The following is an 18783-nucleotide window of genomic DNA, read 5'->3' as shown; positions in this document are numbered from 1 at the left end:
CAGAGCACAGGTGGCTTCTCCATCAGGCCTGCCATGTTTTACCACTAGGGGTCAGTGATTAGCAAAAGGGAATGGTTTCCTCCTATAATTTCACCCTTTCCCTGTGAAGTTGTTATTCACTAATACTGTTTACACACCCTGTCCTACCCTTTTATCCTCCTAGCGAAACATCCGGGAGGGGCATTCTCGTTTACCAGATCTGGCCTGCTCTGCCTCAGCCTGCATGAGCCCGCACGACCCCCAGACAAGTGTGACCTGACAGTGGTCGGCCCAGACACGGTCTCAGGGCACAGGGAAATGAACAAGCCTATTCTGGGAAGCCCCATAACCTTTGTCAGATTTGACTAACGATATGTAAAGAAAGACACTGAAATGTCAGCCTCATTGACACTGAGAGTTGTCATCTTGTCTTCTTTACATTTCTGTTTGCCAAGATTTCTACTTGTAATCAGAAATATATATGTGTATATATATTAATAACTGTTCCCATCTTATTACCTTTCCTCCTTCCCTCAGACCTGACCCTGACCCTGAGCTCCGCCTGTCTCCTCCCTGCCCCCACCCCCTGGATTTTCTCCTTGTCCCCATCCTCAGTCTGAAATCTTTGGTCTTTAAACAAGGAGTTACCTTTGCATTTGGATCACCATTTTTAAAAGTCAGGTGGCCCAGGTAAAATTGTCATTTCTTTGCAATGTCAGTCACTATTAACTACAAACCATAGGTGCCAACTCTAGGGCAAGCCCCTCCCCCATGCACCCATGGGGCCCCCGCCTCAAGCCTCCCTGAGCCCTGGCCCTGAGGCAGAGAGGCCGGCTTTGCCTTCACAACACTGGGGTCGGGGGTGGGGGGGGGGGGGGGCGCGGTCTCTTAGGAGAGACAGGCAAGCCAGTGACTAAGCACAGGTTCCCCTCCTGGGGATGCACAGGCTCTGTGTCCAGATGCAGGGGACCCAAGCAGGGTTATTCAGCTGCCCCGCAAATTCCACTGTTACTGTTTATGTAATTTTTTAAAACTGATTCACCTTTTTTATTACTAGAATATGTTGATTTGAAAATAAATTGTTAATAGCCCTACTATAAATGAAAAACCAATACCACTGCCATAAGTTAAAATAAACAGAATGAACAGCAAACAATGTGATTAAAATCTGGCTGTGTACTGTTTCCCATTTTAAATTTTTTAAATTGAAAAGAAATAACTTTTTATTTAAATTTTTAAAAGGAATGACTGTCTCAATCATTCTGCATGATTTCATGCCATGGCCTGCCACTGTCGCAGGTCATTTTGCAGCCAACCTAAAACAGTCTCATGTACCAGAGTGGTACTCGCCTCGTCTGCATCCATCAGGGTCCTGGTGGGGACTTAAACGAAAGAGCAGACTCCTGGGCAAAGTTCAAAGGAACGTACGAGAGACAGGCGTCTGGAGGCTGCTAACAGAGGGAAGTCATCACCTCCCCGGGGGCTGAAAGACAAGAGGAGAAAATCATGTTCTGGAAAAGCTGGAGTTCCGGGGATAGAGCCGCTGAGGGGGGTCTCGAGTCAGAGACACAACTGGTATCAGAGAAGCATCAGGGAGCGAGGAGGAAAGAAGTGCCTCGGCCTCTCTCCTCCCAGCCTCTCCCCTGCCTCCCATTGGCTGGCCTGGACAGAAGGCAAATGGCAAATAAGTCTGGGAGCTGCAGTGCTGGGGCCCAGGGCAGTGCGGGAAAGGGAGATGGCAGGTGGAGCAAACAGAATCAGGACAACATCCCTGGGAACCTTGCTGCACAGCACATGTCGGGGGCATACATACAACCCAGCCTGAGGCAGGAGTAGAGTGGGGACAGAGAGTGTACTGGAAAGGGACCACGCATGGGCCAGGGCTAGGAGGGGAGCACGCACGCACGCACGAGGTCTGACCTGCGTCCTCTCTGGCCTGCAGTCTCCGTGAGCATCAACAACCTGTACCCGGGCTGCGAGAATGTGAGCGTGAGGAGCCGCAGCATGATGTTCGAGCCGGGCCTCACCAAAGGGATGCTGGAGGTGTTTGTGGCACCGTCCCACCACCCGCACTGCTCCGCTGATGACCAGTCCACCAAGGCCATCGACATCCAGAATGCCTATTTGAACGGTATGGCCCACCCACCCCCAGGGACAGGACCTCAGGTTCCCTTTGCCAGGGCTGTGAGTCATTCCCCTTAGGGAGCCTGTCCTATGGGCGTCCACCACGGCTGCACAAAGGACAGGGGAGAGCCGGTGCAAGTGCCGTTGGGAGTGACCCAGGACTGAAGTGTGGCTGGTTAATGCCCCTAAAAAGTCAACTAAACAGCCTGGTGTCCCTGGCGTCCAGCAAAGCATGGGCACACAGTAGGTGCCTACTAAATGTTGAGTAAATGAATACATTTTTTAAAGTAGAGCTAAATACCCAGTTGGATGGGAAATCTCATAAAGTTCCCACTAGCCATTTGAAGAATTATTTCTAAATCATCTACACTCATTGCTAATGCTCTGATAGAGACACAGCATTTTTTTTTTTTTAGGCTAAATTTTAAGTGTGTTCTTTGCTCTCAAACCTTTCCAAGGGGGTGAAGCTTCAAATGTTCCCAGGGAAGGTTTGCTTCCTCCAGTGACCACTGCCTTCTCGGTGTTGCAGCCCGGGAGCTCCCAGGGCCCCCAGCTGGGCCCAGATCACTAGAACCCCAGCCCCCTGCCTTGTTGAGATGCAGTTTAGAGCAGGAATAAAGCAGTTTCTCTGAGGCTCAGTTCCTGCATCTGTAAAATGGGGAGAGGCGTGTGCACGGTACCCCACCATCCCGGCCCTCACCCCCTGTCCCCCATAGGCCTTCACCCCGTTCCAAGTCTGGCTGACAGTGCTCCCGAGGCTCAGAGGGCCTATTTCTGAGTTCCAGAACTCTTCACACTGAGGCTCGAGCTGCCAGACTTCGAGGGTCATCCCCCCAGGAGTGCCCATGCTCCTAGAGAAAGTTCTGGAAAAGCCCTGACTTTTCTAAATGAATCTTCCAAAATGATTCCTAACTGCAGAATTCCTGGCACAGAATAAGCACTGAGGGGAAAAATTAGGGAAAGAGAGCCTGAAATCCTGTAACATAAGTGGCTCTGCCAGGCCACCCCAGAGGCCGCTGGGTAGGTGGTCACCATCCTGGGGGGATGCGGCAGTATAGAAGTGGGGGCGTCCATGTGTCTGGACAGTCATTAGGAGGTTCTAGGTGCCTTGGGAACTCCAGGTCAGAATCTTACCCTCGGGCACTTTAGGAAAACCAGGGCACCTGCAGCTCCAGTGTGGGGGAGCAGCTGACCCCCCCCATAGACACATACACTAAACCTTGGAACCCTGCTTGACTCTGCCCCTACCGACTCCTTCCAGTTCCACCTACATCCTTCATATGCAGAGCTGCTAATGGGCTAGTGCATCTTACACCTGTGCACAGCACCTGCTTGATTCTGACCAGCCTGAGCAGGTCGCTCACTCCCTGTAGAAGGTGAATTTAGTTACTGCTTAACCAAAATTAAGCTTGCATTTCAGAGAGCATAATAATTTCATAGTGCATTTCAATTTCATAATATTTAGGAGGGAAAAACAAAGTATGTATGTATACACACATGTCCATGTATGCTTATAGGCATGCACACACACACGTGTGTGAGAGTGTTGTGTGTGTGTCTATACCACTCCAGGGTATTTATAAGTAGACATGATAGAGATATAGATACAGATACAATGATGAAAGTGTTTAGCAAAATGGATAAGCAGGTAGAGATGTAAGTAGATTTTTAGATTTACAGGTAAAAGGTGTGGCTATAGAAACACACATAGGCATCCGTAATAGGGATATATAGATGTTACGTACATAGATCTGTGCTTAAGCAGATACACAGATAAACAGATGAATGCCGTGGACATCCCTACTGGGAATCCCTAAAGTGCTAGGAAAAGCGATTGAGATTTGGCAGTGCTGTTTCACCGTAGTCATCTTCGTTTTTCTCCTTAGGAGTTGGCGATTTCAGTGTGTGGGAGTTCTCTGGAAATCCTGTATACTTCTGCTGTTATGACTATTTTGCTGCAAACGATCCCACATCGATCCATGTCATCGTTTTTAGTCTGGAAGAACCCTACGAGATCCAGCTGAACCAAGTGATCTTCTGGCTCAGTTTCCTGAAGTCTCTTGTGCCGGTTGAAGAGCCCATAGGTGAGCTCCAATGCGGGGGAGTGCAGGCCCCTCCCGCCAGCCTTGCGCCCCGGCTGTGCCCAGGTCCTGCAGCTTGCGGCCAACAGCTGCGGCTGCCTTCGGCCCTCCTTCCTCCTGGAAGATTCCCACGGTGGAGGCTTTCTGAGGCTCCCCTGTTCCTTTGTTCTGCCAGGAGTTCCTTCACGATTGAGTTTTCCTGCCATGGAGACAAAAGTCTGAGCAATTGCTTGAGATCCTTTTCTTACATTCTTTACGGCGTGGTCGCCTTTGCTGGGTGCCAAGTGAAACAGCTCCTTTGAGGGCGACTGTGCCTCACCTGATGGCCGGGATTAGTCAACAGGGTGAGCCCCCTTCCTGCTGTAGCTCCGTCAGGAATGGAAGGAGGAGGCCCATGTTGACTGAAGGCGTTAACTTTATTCCTTGAAGAGACGATCGTGTGGAATAAAGTGCTTTTCTTCTTTTCATACAACAAAAGCAGCCGCCTTCCGTGGTGAAATATAAAACTCGGCAGTCAATTTTCTCTTGAAAAGCATCTAACAATCCAATAACTGGGGCTTAATCACTCTCGGCGTGCCACCGTTTTGCCTTTCTTTCTCCTTCCCTTTCCTGGTTTCTTTTAAACACTCCCGTAGTGAGAGGCTCTCCGTCCGTGTGAGCTGCAGGAGTTCTTCTTCTGAGCCGTGTCTGCGGTTTGCTGCGTTCAGAGGGCTGTGCTTGGTGTTGTCAAGGCAGAGGTTAGAGCTCCCTTGCCGTGCAAGCCGGGCCTCTGGAGGAAGAGCTGAGAGGCTGCCTGTGTTCCAACGTTGTTTCTGGGCCACTTCGGAGCAGCCTCCTTGAGGCGCAGGAAATGGCTCCTTGTTGTTGGCTGGGCCTGGGGCCTTCTAGAGGGCACGCCTCACTGCGGGCACAGGGCTCTCGCGTCTTTGGGCAGGGTGCACATCCACCTGGAGAGACAGCTGGGCCTGAGGCCAGCGCGCCCCTCCTCACCTGGGGAGGAGAGATGGCCGGGGAGGAGAACCCCTCTCCGAAACAGTTCTCTCTCCCCCCCCCAGCTTTCGGCGGCAAGCTGAAGAACCCACTCCGAGTCGTCCTGGTGGCCACACACGCCGACATCATGAATGTGCCTCGTCCAGCCGGAGGCGAGTTTGGATATGACAAAGACACGTCATTGCTGAAAGAAATCAGGAACAGGTAAGGGGCAGGTGCTGGGTCTTCAGGGTAACACAGCCCAGGTCGTGTGAGCCAGAGAAACGAATTAAAGAAATTCAAGGCCTCTTTCCTTCAGTTGCCTTTTTCGTTGTATTTTTTATTTTCATCAAAGCATTCAATACACATAATGACAAATCAAACAGTATCAAGAGCGCGGGATACAAGGCAGCTGTCTTCCTGCTCCTCTTCTCCCCTCGGTACCCCTGCCCGGTCTTCCGACTCCTCTTCTCCCCTCGGGTACCCCTCCCTGGTCTTCCGACTCCTCTTCTCCCCTCAGTACCCCTCCCTGGTCTTCCGACTCCTCTTCTCCCCTCGGATACCCCTGCCCGGAAGGGACTTCTTCTCGTTGTTTCAGGTATTTTTTTCATCTTTATTGAGGTATAATTGGCAAAATTGTAAGATATTTAAAGTGTACATCGTGGAGATTTGATGTGTGTATACATTGTGAAAGGATTCCTCATCTAGTTAATTAACACGTCCATCACTTCACACACTTAGCTCTTTTTCTCGAGAACATGTAAGTTCTGCTCTTGCAGCAAATTTTGATCCTATAATGCAGTGTCGCCAACTGTAGCCACCAGGCTTTACAGCAGCTCCTCACTTATTTTAGTTTTTAGCTTTCAGTTCTTTTGGCGGTTATCATCATACCACTATGAGTTAAAACCAATGGAGGGTCATGAAACTCCTTTAGGAGGTCCTACCGACGTCCTTGTAAAGTGGGATGGGGTGGAGCGGGGTAGATGGAGGGGAATGGAAGATGTGAGTGCATTTCATGTCAAATATTTTTGTTAAACTTTTGTTTCACTTATAAATGTGAATGTGCACAGGGTCACAGTGTAAAAATACGTATTTTTACTTAATGTCTGTCAAAAAAGTTTGAACCTGCAGCTCTATATAACGTGCTATAACTCGAATTCTTGGTTTATCAACCGAAGACACTTCTATATTATCTTCATGATATGAAAAATAGGGCTTCTATTAGTATTTTTAGGTCTAGGGAGTAACTCATACTCGTCCCTCTATTCTTAGTCTGTTGACTTTCAACAGCATCTCTTCTCCTAAGTTGTAAGGTGAGCGCATTAGGCCTCACCCTGCCTGTGTCTGGGGAAGCTGTTATCTTTTCATGCTGTGTTCCTGCCGCTTTGTGGAAGCCAAGGCACCATCGGCATGACTCTGAGTTTTCCCCAAGTCTCGGCACCAGGGTAACGTGACAGTGTCCAGTGAACAGCAGGGTGGAGGGGACTTTGCAAGGTCACCAGAGCTTCCTCGCCTCCAGCCAGGCTTTTGGACCAGTAGGAGCCTGGCCCAGCCACGGGAACACCTGGTCACACTGAGTCACTCTAATAAGGGCACTGCTCTTCCCTCAGGTTTGGGAACGATCTTCACATTTCAAATAAGCTGTTTGTTCTGGACGCCGGGGCTTCCGGGTCTAAGGACATGAAGGTGCTTCGAAATCACCTGCAAGAAATACGGAGCCAGATTGTTTCAGTGAGTACACCCGGGAGGGCTGGAACCCAGCCTCGCCCAGACCGTCCAGTCACATCCAGTGGCCCCGTGAGGTTTGAGTGGCCGGCTTGGTTTGGTTCGGCTTTCAGGGGCCCAGTAGAGGTGGCCGATGGACATGTTTTTATTCTGTTGCTCTGGGATGAGGAAGGAAGAGTTGAGAAACAAAGGGGGCCAGGAGGTGCAGGGGTTGCTATGGGCAAGGTGGACCACCTTAGAGTGTATGAAATTCTGACAGTTTTAGAGGTTTGTGTGAAAGTAAAGCTGCTTTTTACACATGTACAAAATCAATTTAAAAGTGCTTGTCATGAAACATTTAGAAAAGTAGAAAAACAGTTACCAGCAAAATTTATCGAGGTGCATGAAATAGTGGATAAACAAGTGGAATGAGACTGTATTCTTGGATGGCAAGATCTTACTAACGTACGTTAGCTTTCCCGGGTTGTTTAGACTTCATACACTGCTAGACGGGATTGAGGAGATTGGGCTTTTTATCTTAAAATTCCAATGGAAGAATAAATAAAACGTATGAGAAAGGCTCTGTAATTGATCGATCAATAAATAATTGGAATAGATTAGGGTTTAGAAGTAAATCACATCTACAGAAATTTAATAGAAAAGAAAGACATTGTTCAGTTTGATGGGGAAAATGTTATTTAATGAATGATCTGGTGCAACTGGCTGTTTGCCTAGAGGGAAATAAGGTCGAAGTCCTGGTCACTGCATGGTGCAAAATAAATTCTGGGTGGATTAAAGCTTTAAATGGAAAAAAATAAAACATATCCTGAGTGGAAATAGAGAATGTATTTTTACAGCAACTTGGGAAGGGTTGGGAAAACTTTTAAACCGAGATAGGAAGCCCCAGACGTTTTCAAAGAAAATATGCCTCATTGACAAAATAAAAGTTAAAAAAATTTTTCTGGCAAATAAGTTCTATCAACACAGTTAAAAGGTGAGATAGACTGTGGAGAAATATTCTCAATGTCTTTGACACATAACAGGTTACTATCTGTACTATTCAAAAAACTCTCCAAAATTGGTCTGGAAAGGGCAAGCGTCCCGAGGGGAAAATGCTGCAATGCCCCCGGAAATGTTCGTGCTGCACAAGCCAGTGTCCACTCGGGGAACGTGCCTCTCGCCCCCTGCCCAGCGGGTGCCCCCTCTAGTGACAGCTTACGGCTTGCCCGGCAGGACATGCTGAGCTTCCGACGCCAGGCTCCGGTCCCAGACGAGCTGGCGGGGTTTGCAGGGACCCACTGCTCTCTCATGAAGCCTGGCCCCCGCTTTCTGATAGGGCCCCACCGTGGCACGGCCAGCAGGCGAGGAGCAGACTGGGGGCCTCAGAGCAACCTGGCCACAGAAAGCAGTGGACGGCCATCTGTGGATGCTGCAGGGGGAGGGAGTCCCTGGAGAGTTTTTAGGGGGGGTGTGACGTGCCTTCTGCTCCACCCCCCCCAACTCCTGAGGTCAGGCAGGTGGAGCCCACCAAATAAACTCCCTTTCTCCTTGGGAGTTGTGTTTGTTAATAGGGAGTGGACGTAACTGACATAAAAGGCAGGATTCCAGAAGGGGCTGCCGGATTAGTGATGCAGTGCAGTGTCCGGCTGGTGTGGTTCTAGTCAGGAAGGGGTGCTGATTATACGAGTCTGTAACATAGACTGATCTGTTTAACTAAGTTAAGAGATTAAAAAGCCATTTCAAGCCAATTACCAAGAATTAGGCTAATTTGAAATAATATTTCAACAACAATTTCCATAAATATCGAATTTATTGTTAAAAACCCACTCTGGTATTGATCACGATACTTATTCTCTTTTCCTCTCTGTGTTCCTGAAGTGACCATCCTCTGGCTGACACTGTCATTCCATGTGAGGGAGGGAGGGAGTAAAACATCAGGAATTAGTGAACGTTAGTTGATTGAGTCCACAATTCCAGAAACGTCCTTGTGAAGCCTCACCATCTGGCTAACGTGAGCAATAGAAATGAAAGCCTCTGCAAATTGCGTGACTCATACGTAGGTTCTGCTTAAGGGCCACGCTGGAGTAAGAACTGCCCAGTGCCTCACCAAAAGAGCCCTAACTTACGCAAAGACTCGCGAGCGTCGGCGCAGACGTGAGTGGCGCCGTTTCTGCCGTGCTCCGCCTGAGTCGCCACAGCCGTCCGTTGACCTGTCCGGTCCTGTATCTTCTAGGTCTGCCCTCCAATGACTCACCTGTGCGAGAAAATCATCTCCACGCTGCCTTCCTGGAGGAAGCTCAACGGGCCCAACCAGCTGATGTCACTGCAGCAGTTCGTGTGTGACGTGCAGGACCAGCTGAACCCCCTGGCCAGTCAGGAGGACCTCCGGCGCATAGCCCAGCAGCTGCACAGTGCGGGCGAGGTAAGGGCTTCTCCAGCTAGGTGGGGCTCTGAGGTGCCTCCGGGGACTCATTTCTGTCACCAGTCCCAGCATCTGAGGGTAGGCTGGGCCTGGGGAGGCGGTGTGGAAACCGCCCCATGCCCCACACTATGTCCAGACACGAGGTTGCTGCACAGGGCCTCAGTGACCGCCTGAGCCGTTCCCTGCGCCCCTCTCCACCCCAAGAGCTGTGGTTTTGTTCACTCTGGCTTGTTTTCCAGATTCTTAGTTAAGGAGCACAGTTCCCAGTGCACCGGAGGATGGGCCTCCCTGCTCTCGACCTGGGGCACCTGGGGCTGAGCTGCCCTCAGGATGGCTGCTCTCCACGGGCTGGTACCGCTCCAAGCAGACCTCTTGGGTTCACGGGCAGTCAAGAAATGGCTGTGACAATGCGATGTCTGGAGACGCTAAGGCACAGTGACCCGCAGGAATGACCAAGAGATGGGAGTCTTTGCTCCACATTCGGCACTGAGATGCAGTGGAGAACCTGTTCTAAATTGCACTGTGTGCCCGGCTCCAGAAGGGGGGGCATAGCCTTCCCATTCTCCATGTGTGTAGTCAGGAGACGGCGTAGGCTAATCTGGGCCAAGAAGAGCAGTTCTGAGAATTTTAGAGCACAGCAGCTGCCCCTCCGATCTCACGTGCCACCTCTGACCCTGTGGCTGGTTTGTGTGAATCGTATCAGCTTGAAATCAAAACTGAGTCCAGAGCCAGTGACCCTGAAAACTGGAGCCTCAGGCGGGGATGGCTTCAGCTTTGGGACTCATGAAACTGCCGCTACTCCACTGGCCCCTCCCACGACACTTTAAAGTGGGTCTGAGGATGGGGGTAGCTGGAGGGTTAAAGGCCACGTTATAAAATGCTGCTGGATATGAGAAGATGTTTTCATCATAATCATACACTCACTCCTTTTGGCACGGTATTCTCTCATGTCTAGGATTTGATCAACAGCTTTCTCGATCATAGCCTATAATTCACTTTATTTGGCATCACATACCTCCTTGCCCATGAGATGTAGCACGTAAATAAACAAAGACTTGAAAGTAGAGGAAAAAAGGGGCCAGCCCAGTGCTCAGAGGTTAAGTTCGCGTGTTGCACTTTGGTGGCCCGGGGTTCTCCAGTTGAGATCCCGGGTGCTTGTTGGGCCATGCTGTGGCAGGCGTCCCACGTATAAAGTAGAGGAAGACAGGCACGGATGTTAGCTCAGGGCCAATCTTACTCAAAAAAAAAAAAAGGGGGGGGTAAGGAGAAGGGAATTCCAAATCAGGTGGCCCTCTGAGGGCCGCCAGCCTCTCCTCCAGCGTTGTTACTGCCCTCCAGGACTAATCTGCGGATCTTATTTAAATGTCACCAGTTGTCCTCCTAGCGACTTTTTTCTGGCCCAGGACCCCACAATGCGCTTAGCCAACCTTAGTCTTCTCCAATATGGGACAGTTTATCAGTCTGTCTTCGATGACCCTGAGCTGACAGGTGGTCTCAACTGCAGATGGTGTCCCACCAGATGCCTTATCAAGAAGTAGATGCTGGCTCGCGGATCACCTGCAGCCTGCCCGCTCCCTCCCCGCTCCAGGGCCAGCCACTGTCATGGTGGATGTCCTGCCACACCTTTTGTATGAATGTGTGTGAGAAATTTATGTAGTGATAGAACATTGTTCTGAATCTTTTTTGAAAGATTTCAAGCCTTCAGAGAAGTTGCAAGAATAGTACTGCGAATCCTCGTATACACCACACCTAAATTAACCAATTGTCTCCTTTTGGTACACTTGCTTTACCCTTCTCTCGTCTATTTGTCTATTTACTTTTTAAATATCATGGCATTTTACCCCTAAATAATTTAGCCTGTATCTTCTAAGGAGAAGGACATTCTTCCACATAACCGCAATATAATTTTCACATTCTGGAACCGTAACATTGATATCATACTTTATTAAACATGTAGTTTTCATTCAAGTGTTTGCCACTTGTCCCAATGATTTCTTATATAGCTGTTTGTATTCATTTATGTATTTATTTTGGGATTCAGAATCCAGTCAAAAATCACTCATTACATTTGGCTGCCATCTCTTTCCCTCTTTTTTGCCTTTCATTACATTTTTTAGAGTCCAAGATAGTCTTTTCAGAATCTCTCTTATGACATTCCCAAGCTGGGTTTCGGGCTCAGCGTTTGGTTTCCCAGATCCATCCACGTGAATGCCCTGGGTCATTCCTTGCCACATCCGCACAGATCTTGTCACTGCTCGGGCCCTTGGGTGCTCTGAGCAGCTGCTGCACCCATCCATTTATGTTCCTGTGTGTGACCTCCTGTTGTCCCCTCTGGCAGATCAACATCATGCAGAGTGAAACAGTCCAGGACGTGCTGCTCCTGGACCCCCGCTGGCTCTGCACCAGCGTCCTGGGGAAGCTGCTCTCCGTCGAGACCCCCCGGGCCCTGCACCATTACCGGGGCCGCTACACCATGGAGGACGTGCAGCGCCTGGTGCCCGACAGCGACGTGGAGGAGCTGCTGCAGATCCTGGATGCCATGGACATCTGCGCCCGGGACCTGAGCAGTGGGACCATGGTGGACATCCCCGCCCTGATCAAGACAGACAGCCTGCACCGCTCCTGGACGGACGAGGAGGACGAGGTGATGGTCTATGGCGGCGTGCGCATCGTCCCGGTGGAGCACCTCACCCCCTTCCCGTGCGGCATCTTTCACAAGGTCCAGGTGAACCTCTGCCGGTGGATCCACCAACAGAGCACCGAGGGCGACGCAGACATCCGCCTGTGGGTGAATGGCTGCAAGATTGCCAACCGCGGGGCTGAGCTGCTGGTGCTGCTGGTCAACCACGGCCAGGGCATCGAGGTCCAGGTGCGTGGTCTGGAGACGGAAAAGATCAAGTGCTGCCTCCTGCTGGACTCGGTGTGCAGCACCATCGAGAACGTCATGGCCACCACGCTGCCTGGGCTGTTGACGGTGAAGCATTACCTGAGCCCCCAGCAGCTGAGGGAGCACCACGAGCCGGTCATGATCTACCAGCCGAGAGACTTCTTCCGGGCGCAGACCCTGAAGGAGACCTCGCTGACCAACACCATGGGCGGGTACAGGGAGAGCTTCAGCAGCATCATGTGCTTCGGCTGCCATGACATCTACTCGCAGGCCAGCCTGGGGATGGACATCCACGCATCAGACCTGAACCTCCTGACCCGGAGGAAACTCAGTCGCCTGCTGGACCCGCCCGACCCCATGGGGAAGGACTGGTGCCTTCTGGCCATGAACTTGGGCCTCCCTGACCTTGTGGCAAAGTACAACACCAATAATGGGGCTCCTAAGGAGTTCCTCCCGAGCCCGCTCCACGCCCTGCTCCGGGAATGGACCTCCTACCCTGAGAGCACGGTCGGCGTCCTCATGTCCAAACTGCGGGAGCTGGGGCGCCGGGATGCGGCCGACTTTCTGCTGAAGGCCTCCTCTGTGTTCAAAATCAACCTGGACGGCAGTGGCCAGGAGGCCTACGCCTCGAGCTGCAACAGCGGCACGTCCTATAATTCCATTAGCTCGGTCGTGTCCCGGTGAGGGCAGCCTTCGTTTTGGGCAGGGTCTCTTCGGACTGCAGAAGCAAGGGGGATCAGCCCGTCTTCCCGTCAGAGATTCCGGTGCATCCCTTCGTCCGCCCACTTGCTGAGGGACGCCACCCTCCCTCCCACATCACTTATTTCTCTGCCACTACCTCCCTCCTTCCCACACGTTCCGTTGTATTACATGGTCTTTCTAGTTTAAGAACAGACCATATCCTTTCCTTTGGCCATTTGAAAAACTAGCACCCCTCTGCTCTGTGTTCTGGACCCCATCTCTCATCCTCTAGTACCTTGCTTCTTACTGATAATTTTACTGGAATTCCTAACTTTTCAATGAAAATTTTTTTAACTACTATATAGATTGTCCTTTAAAAAAAAGCGCACATTTATCCAAAAGGTGTATTTCTTATACTCTTTTCTTTGTTATACCATGTCCTCAGCTTCTCTCTTTTATATTTGTAGGAAAAACTCCCATGTATGGAATCGCACTGTATGATTTATAAACAGACATTATGTGAGTGCCTTTTGCAGAAGAGGGTGTGTTTGAAATCATGAGTCAGCCAGCAGCTGTCACGAAGGAAACGCCCCCTCTGTCCCCTGCTGTTTGCTGATCATCGCCAGAGGTGCTTCACCCTGAGTTGTGTTCCCAGCGGTTTCGTGTTTCATTTGTCAAGGAAAGGGGAGGGAGGAACGCCCCCCCAGAGCGCCGTCCGGCCAGTGCTGTTGCTACGGTAGACATGTTCTCGTTTGCTTTTGTTGAAACGTCGTGTGAACGTCCACATGGACCTCAGGATGTCCCGCTTCTCGCTCCTGCCCTCTCAGGAGGAGGCTGCTCCGCAGAAGGGTGGGGAGGCCACGTGAGGACCCCGGAGACCCTGCCTCCTGACTCGTGCAGGCCACCGTCGTCTGTGCGAGCAGGTGGCTTTCCACTTTAGATCCTGTCTGATAATTTCCTGTACTTGAAGTCCGAGAGAGAAAATAAAAGAAGCAACTTTTCTTGCAGTGGTTTTAAATTGTGATAGTTTTAAATTGATATGAGGGAACATGTCCTGATTCTTCTGTCCTGAGAAGCATGTAATTTTAATGTTATATGTGTGTGTGTATATATATATATATATGCAATATGTATATACATATATATTAATACAGGTATTTTTACTGAATCTATAAGATGTAGTAAAAAGTTGTTTGTTTTTCTTTTCTTTTTTGTTTATTTTTTTCCTTTTTTAAAAAATAAACTGTTGCTTGTTACATTAGTTTGTTGGTCTTCAATTCAAAAAGGATTCTTTTTCTTTGCTTTGTTTTCACTTACCAGTACTCCACCCAGGGGGACAACCAATCTGAAATGCACAAAGTCATTAAACCTAAACTCCTGGGGGTGGAAGACAACCCAGTTTCTTTAGGTGTTCAATTATTCCTCAGATTGAGAATGGTCTGAGGAAGTAAAAAGAGCCCAGATGATCACATTTGTTCTCACTTTAAAGAAAAGGGGCTCATCCCAATGTCCTTGGGTGAACCAAACACCAAATTGAATCCTTTAGTCTCGGCAGCGGGGGGCGGGGGAAGCCTCCTGTCCCTGGACACAGGTGGAGGGCGTGGGGCCCTGCAGCGGCAAGGACACCCTGCATGGAAGACCCTCCTCTGCCTCCCCTTGTCTCACTGGGCCCCCCACCCAGGCCAGCAGCTGGGACTCCAGCTGTGACCCGCTGGGAGCTCTGAGTGACAAGACCTCTATTTAGCAAAATCTCAAGACAGCTTTGAAAAGAAATGGGTGAAGAAAAAAAATTGGAAGGAAAAAGACTGAAATGGTGACGACGATTTTCTCTGTGATGGTGGGAATACAGTTTGTCTCTGTTTTGCCCAAATTGTCCACAGTAAACATGATTTACTATTACAATGAGGAAAGAAATATTAATGAAATAAACCTGAAAGCTACACATGGACTTGCCTAGAAAGGAGGACAAGGAAAATGAAATTCTAGTTGCCTTGGAAGAGTGGAATCTCCTTTTCTTGTGTCAGCTTCCTCCTAGATGTTGACTTCATTCGCTCCTACTTTGGAAGAGTGCCTCCCGCTGCGGGGATACAGCGCCAGGCAGCTGGACCTCAGGGACAGGGGTTCGCCTCTGGCAGCATCTGTATGTCCAGTCCCAGAGAAGGATTCTGACCGGTCCATCTTGGGTCACAGAGCTGTCCTTACGCAAAGCATGGTGGTTGGGGGAGATAGAGTTACCCGACTGGCCTGGCCCCAGTGGCCCAGAGTGGCTCCTGGGAAGGAGCAGTCCTCCCCCAGCTGGGAGTTGTGTTAACAGAAGGGCGGAGGGAGGATGGTGGCCAACAGCGCAGAGTGCTGCAGGGTCCTCACACTTCTCTGTAGGCCCTGAGTTCATAAGGTGACGTGGCCTCCTGGGCTCCTGAGGTGCTGAAGCCATACTTAGGATTCAGTACAACCCGAATTTGAAGAGCTTCAGGACCACTGAGCTCATTGCCCCATCCTGGGAAATGCCTTGAGGGGCGTTCAGCGTGCCTTTTGGGGTCATGCCATGAACCTGGTTAGGCTGAAACTGGCAAAGCCCCACCATGTGTAGACAGCTGTCCCTCCTGCAGCGGGAAGAAACCAGACCATAGCTTACTTCCTGCGGGCACAGTGAGAATCAAAGGGTGCAAGTGTGTAGGAGCCAGAAAGCAAAGCCTTCCGTGGGGCCCTTCTTAGCGTTGCCGTGAAATGCGCTTGGACAACATGCTCTTCATGGCCTCTGGGCTGTGGCTGCCCCTTGGTACAAAGCCCAGATGCCGGCTGCCCTGGGGGGCCTGAGGTCTCCACATGGGACGCAGGGCCTCTGTGGCATGGGCTGGAGGGCACTTCGGGGAATTCTGATTGGTTCCAAAATCTGGATCTCACACCTTCGAAAAGGAATCGGAACTCTGGGGGCGACTCTGGTGGCCTTTTTTGCAGACAGGGGTTTCCAATAACAACTACAGGATTCCTTGAAATTGAAACAACATTCGGCCCTGTCAGTGTCCAGAGTCCACACAAGTCTTACTAAACCCTGACAGTGTGACCCCAGAAAAGCCTCTCCGAAGGGAAGAGCCAGCCTGGCTGCTCCTGCGTGAACAGTGGCTAGATGCCAGCCCGGCTGTGAGTCCGGGAGGGTCATTGGGAGACCTGAGCTCGAGAGTGGAAGTTCTTCGTTGAGAGTAAGACAAGAGTTTCAGTTTTGCAAGATGAAAAAAGTTCTGGCCGTGGATGGTTGTGATGGTGGCACCACAATGTGAATTAACGTCACTGCATAATTAGTGCCACTGCACTGTGTGGTCACAAAGGGTTAAAATGAGAAATTTTATCTCTCTTTTACTACAATCTTTTTAAAAGAAGGGGAAAAAAAGGTGAAGTAGGAACCTGAGACTATCCAGGTAACAGCAAAGCTTGCAGAAAAATGTACAAGACGCCCCATGTGTTCAGAGCAGCCCAGCCACGCCGGCCCCCAGGGAGGGACAGAGAAAAGGATGGACTGCTTTTTGGAAGAATATTTGTTATTCTTTGGTATATTTGGTATTTGTTATTTCAAAAAAAATCTTTAAAGTGGTTATCACAGGAGGAAGAAGTAAGAATTTCCCTTGGCTTCTTTTCTCTTTTTGCTTGCTGTTCATTTTTTTCTTTTTTTCGCTTTGAATTCATGCATGGGATGGTGGCATAGTCTTTTCAGGACTTTGAATTCTTAATGCCTTCATCAGGCCAAACTGTGTATGAGGAGTAACATGCTCTGACCCACCATTCCCCAGACGCTGGCTCAGCCCCTAGTGTGGGCACCAGCCCCAGGCTCACAACGTGGGCGTGGAGCCAAGTGGGCCTGTGGGCTCCCCTGGGCCAGCCACTGGGCTCAGCTCAACGGCTCCTGAGGAATTCGCTCTCGGGGGCTGTTTGCAGGCATTGTGGCTGTGCTGTGGTGGCCACCTGAGGGTAAGGTCAGAATTTTCCTTTTCAACCAAGTCATGGGCTGGGGAGAGGCTGGAGCTTCCAGCCCCTCAGACCCAGGACTCAGTGGCTTCTAGACGTGAGCCCAGACAGGGACAGGAGCATCTGTCACAGCTGAATGTCCTGGCCAGAGGGTGTGCCAGGGAGATGCCCCGAAAGGGGGTTTTAAGTAGTCATCAGCCCCCTTCCATCAGCCCCCACCCCTGGAAATGCACGTGGCAGAGTGGGAAACGACCCCAGGGGACAGCTGCTAATCTTCCCAGGACCGCCCAGCCTCAGATTGTTGTGGGCTCCTGATTGTTGTTCACAAGGCCATTCTTTGATCAAAAAGGAGTGAAGATGCGTGTGGGCGTGAGGAGGGGGCAGGATGAAGTCCCACAGATATCAGCGGCAGAGGTCCCCTGGGTGGGGCTGTGGCACGCCCGCACTCTCGGGCTGATGCGTGGTGGGGCGGCCTGGCCAGGCGCCGAAGGCTGTGACTCCAGCCTGTGGGGTTCCTGTCAGGGGTACAGAGAAGGGGCCGAGACCAGCTCGAGGTGGATGAGGTGTCTTGTCCCACTGAAATCCCAGAATTTTACAATGAGAAGAGATCTCACAGAGGGTCTGGTTCAACCGCTCTTTGGGGGCTGGAAGGAAAGAGTTTAAGCGATTTAGACAAAATTGTATGGTTCATTTATTAACAATTCAGACTAAGTGTCAGGCCATCTGACCACAACTGGGGCCCCTTGTACTCCTCTGCTAAATATTTACATTGTAATGTAGTGTGTGTGTTGTGAGTGTACATGTGCATGTGTGTCCTCTGTGTGTGCATGTGCATATGTGTGACTGTGTGTGTGCCTGTGCGTCACTGTGCGTGTGTATACACCTATATAAGTTTGTGTGTTTGTGTGTGAATGTATGCATGCGTGTATGTGTGTGTAAGTGCGTTCGTGTGTGTGATATGTGTATGCTGTGTAATGTGTGTGTGGTGTGTGTAGATGTGTATATTGTGTGTGTGTGTGTGTGTTTGGAGAATGTGTATTGTGTGTGCATGTGTGCAGTGTGTGTGTTGTGTGTAAGTGTAGGTGTGTGCACGTGCGTGATGTGTGTACCGTGTGTGTGTGTCTGTGTTTCATGAGGTGAGGGATTCTCTGCTGTAAAGATTGTTCTTCTGGCCCATAACGTTGGTTCCCACCCATTCAGCCGCGAGTGCCCATTTTCCCAGTCAGGTGACTAACAGCATCGTGAGAGCTTTCCTCTTCCCACACCTCCGTGTGGTGGAGGTTCTCGCCCCTATGTGAGCCGCAGGGGGTTCTGCGAAGCCCTCAGGTTGCGTCACACCAGTGTCAATGATAATCTTTCTGTTTTCTGAGAAGGCCAGGCACCCTAGAGCGCAGCCCCCAGTGATTCCCTTGAAGAATGTGGTTGTGTGCCTAATACTCGCACGAGAGGGAGAAGCCAGGCGTTTGCTGCTGACAGTGCGCTCCTGCCTCTGCGCTGGGAGTCGGGAACCAGAGTCCTGGGCTGCTGGCCCATCTGGGGCTCGGGCGCTGCCCTTGGCTTCCAGGGCAATGTGATGCAGTGAAAGCTTTCATCCCTTTGGCTTTTTGTCCTAGACATATTTTCATGTAACTGAAATCATACAAAATGCACAATGCTATACCCTGCTTCTTCTTAACCCAACATTATGATGGCTGTTTGCAAGGTCGTCAGCAGCTCTTCAGACACATCGGTTTCAAGTGCTGAGCAATGCTGTCATCGTCTGTCCCATCCCCATTGGCCTGACCGTTCCCTGCCGTGGAATGCTCGGCATTCTTCTCTAAATGAGGCATGTTTCCCTCAAACATCTTTATGCACATTTCTTTTCTATATTTTGGATTCGATGTGAAGTGTTTTTTGGCTTTTGTCACATAACATTAAAATCCAAGGAGAGGGGCCGGCTCCATGGCCGAGTGGTTAAGTTCAGGCGCTCCGCTGCA

General features: G+C 50.4%; 1 protein-coding gene across 5 annotated transcripts in view; it reads left to right on the top strand.

The window, feature by feature from the left end:
* The window catches only part of DAPK1 (death associated protein kinase 1), a 171151-nt gene extending 157044 nt beyond the window's left edge, over positions 1-14107 (top strand). For all 5 annotated transcript variants that reach the window (XM_014826971.3, XM_044757003.2, XM_014826972.3 and 2 more), the window contains exons 21-26: positions 1922-2110; positions 3990-4187; positions 5240-5378; positions 6764-6884; positions 9091-9279; positions 11618-14107. In XM_014826971.3, coding sequence (XP_014682457.1) covers positions 1922-2110; positions 3990-4187; positions 5240-5378; positions 6764-6884; positions 9091-9279; positions 11618-12850 — 2069 coding nt within the window. In that variant the 3' untranslated portion in view covers positions 12851-14107. The remainder of the gene's footprint in view (positions 1-1921; positions 2111-3989; positions 4188-5239; positions 5379-6763; positions 6885-9090; positions 9280-11617) is intronic.
* The last annotated feature ends 4676 nt before the right edge of the window (positions 14108-18783 follow it).

The sequence above is a fragment of the Equus asinus genome, chromosome 23 (genome assembly GCF_041296235.1).
Source record: "Equus asinus isolate D_3611 breed Donkey chromosome 23, EquAss-T2T_v2, whole genome shotgun sequence".
NCBI classification, from domain to species: domain Eukaryota; kingdom Metazoa; phylum Chordata; class Mammalia; order Perissodactyla; family Equidae; genus Equus; species Equus asinus.
This window is presented reverse-complemented; position numbering and strand designations above follow the sequence as displayed.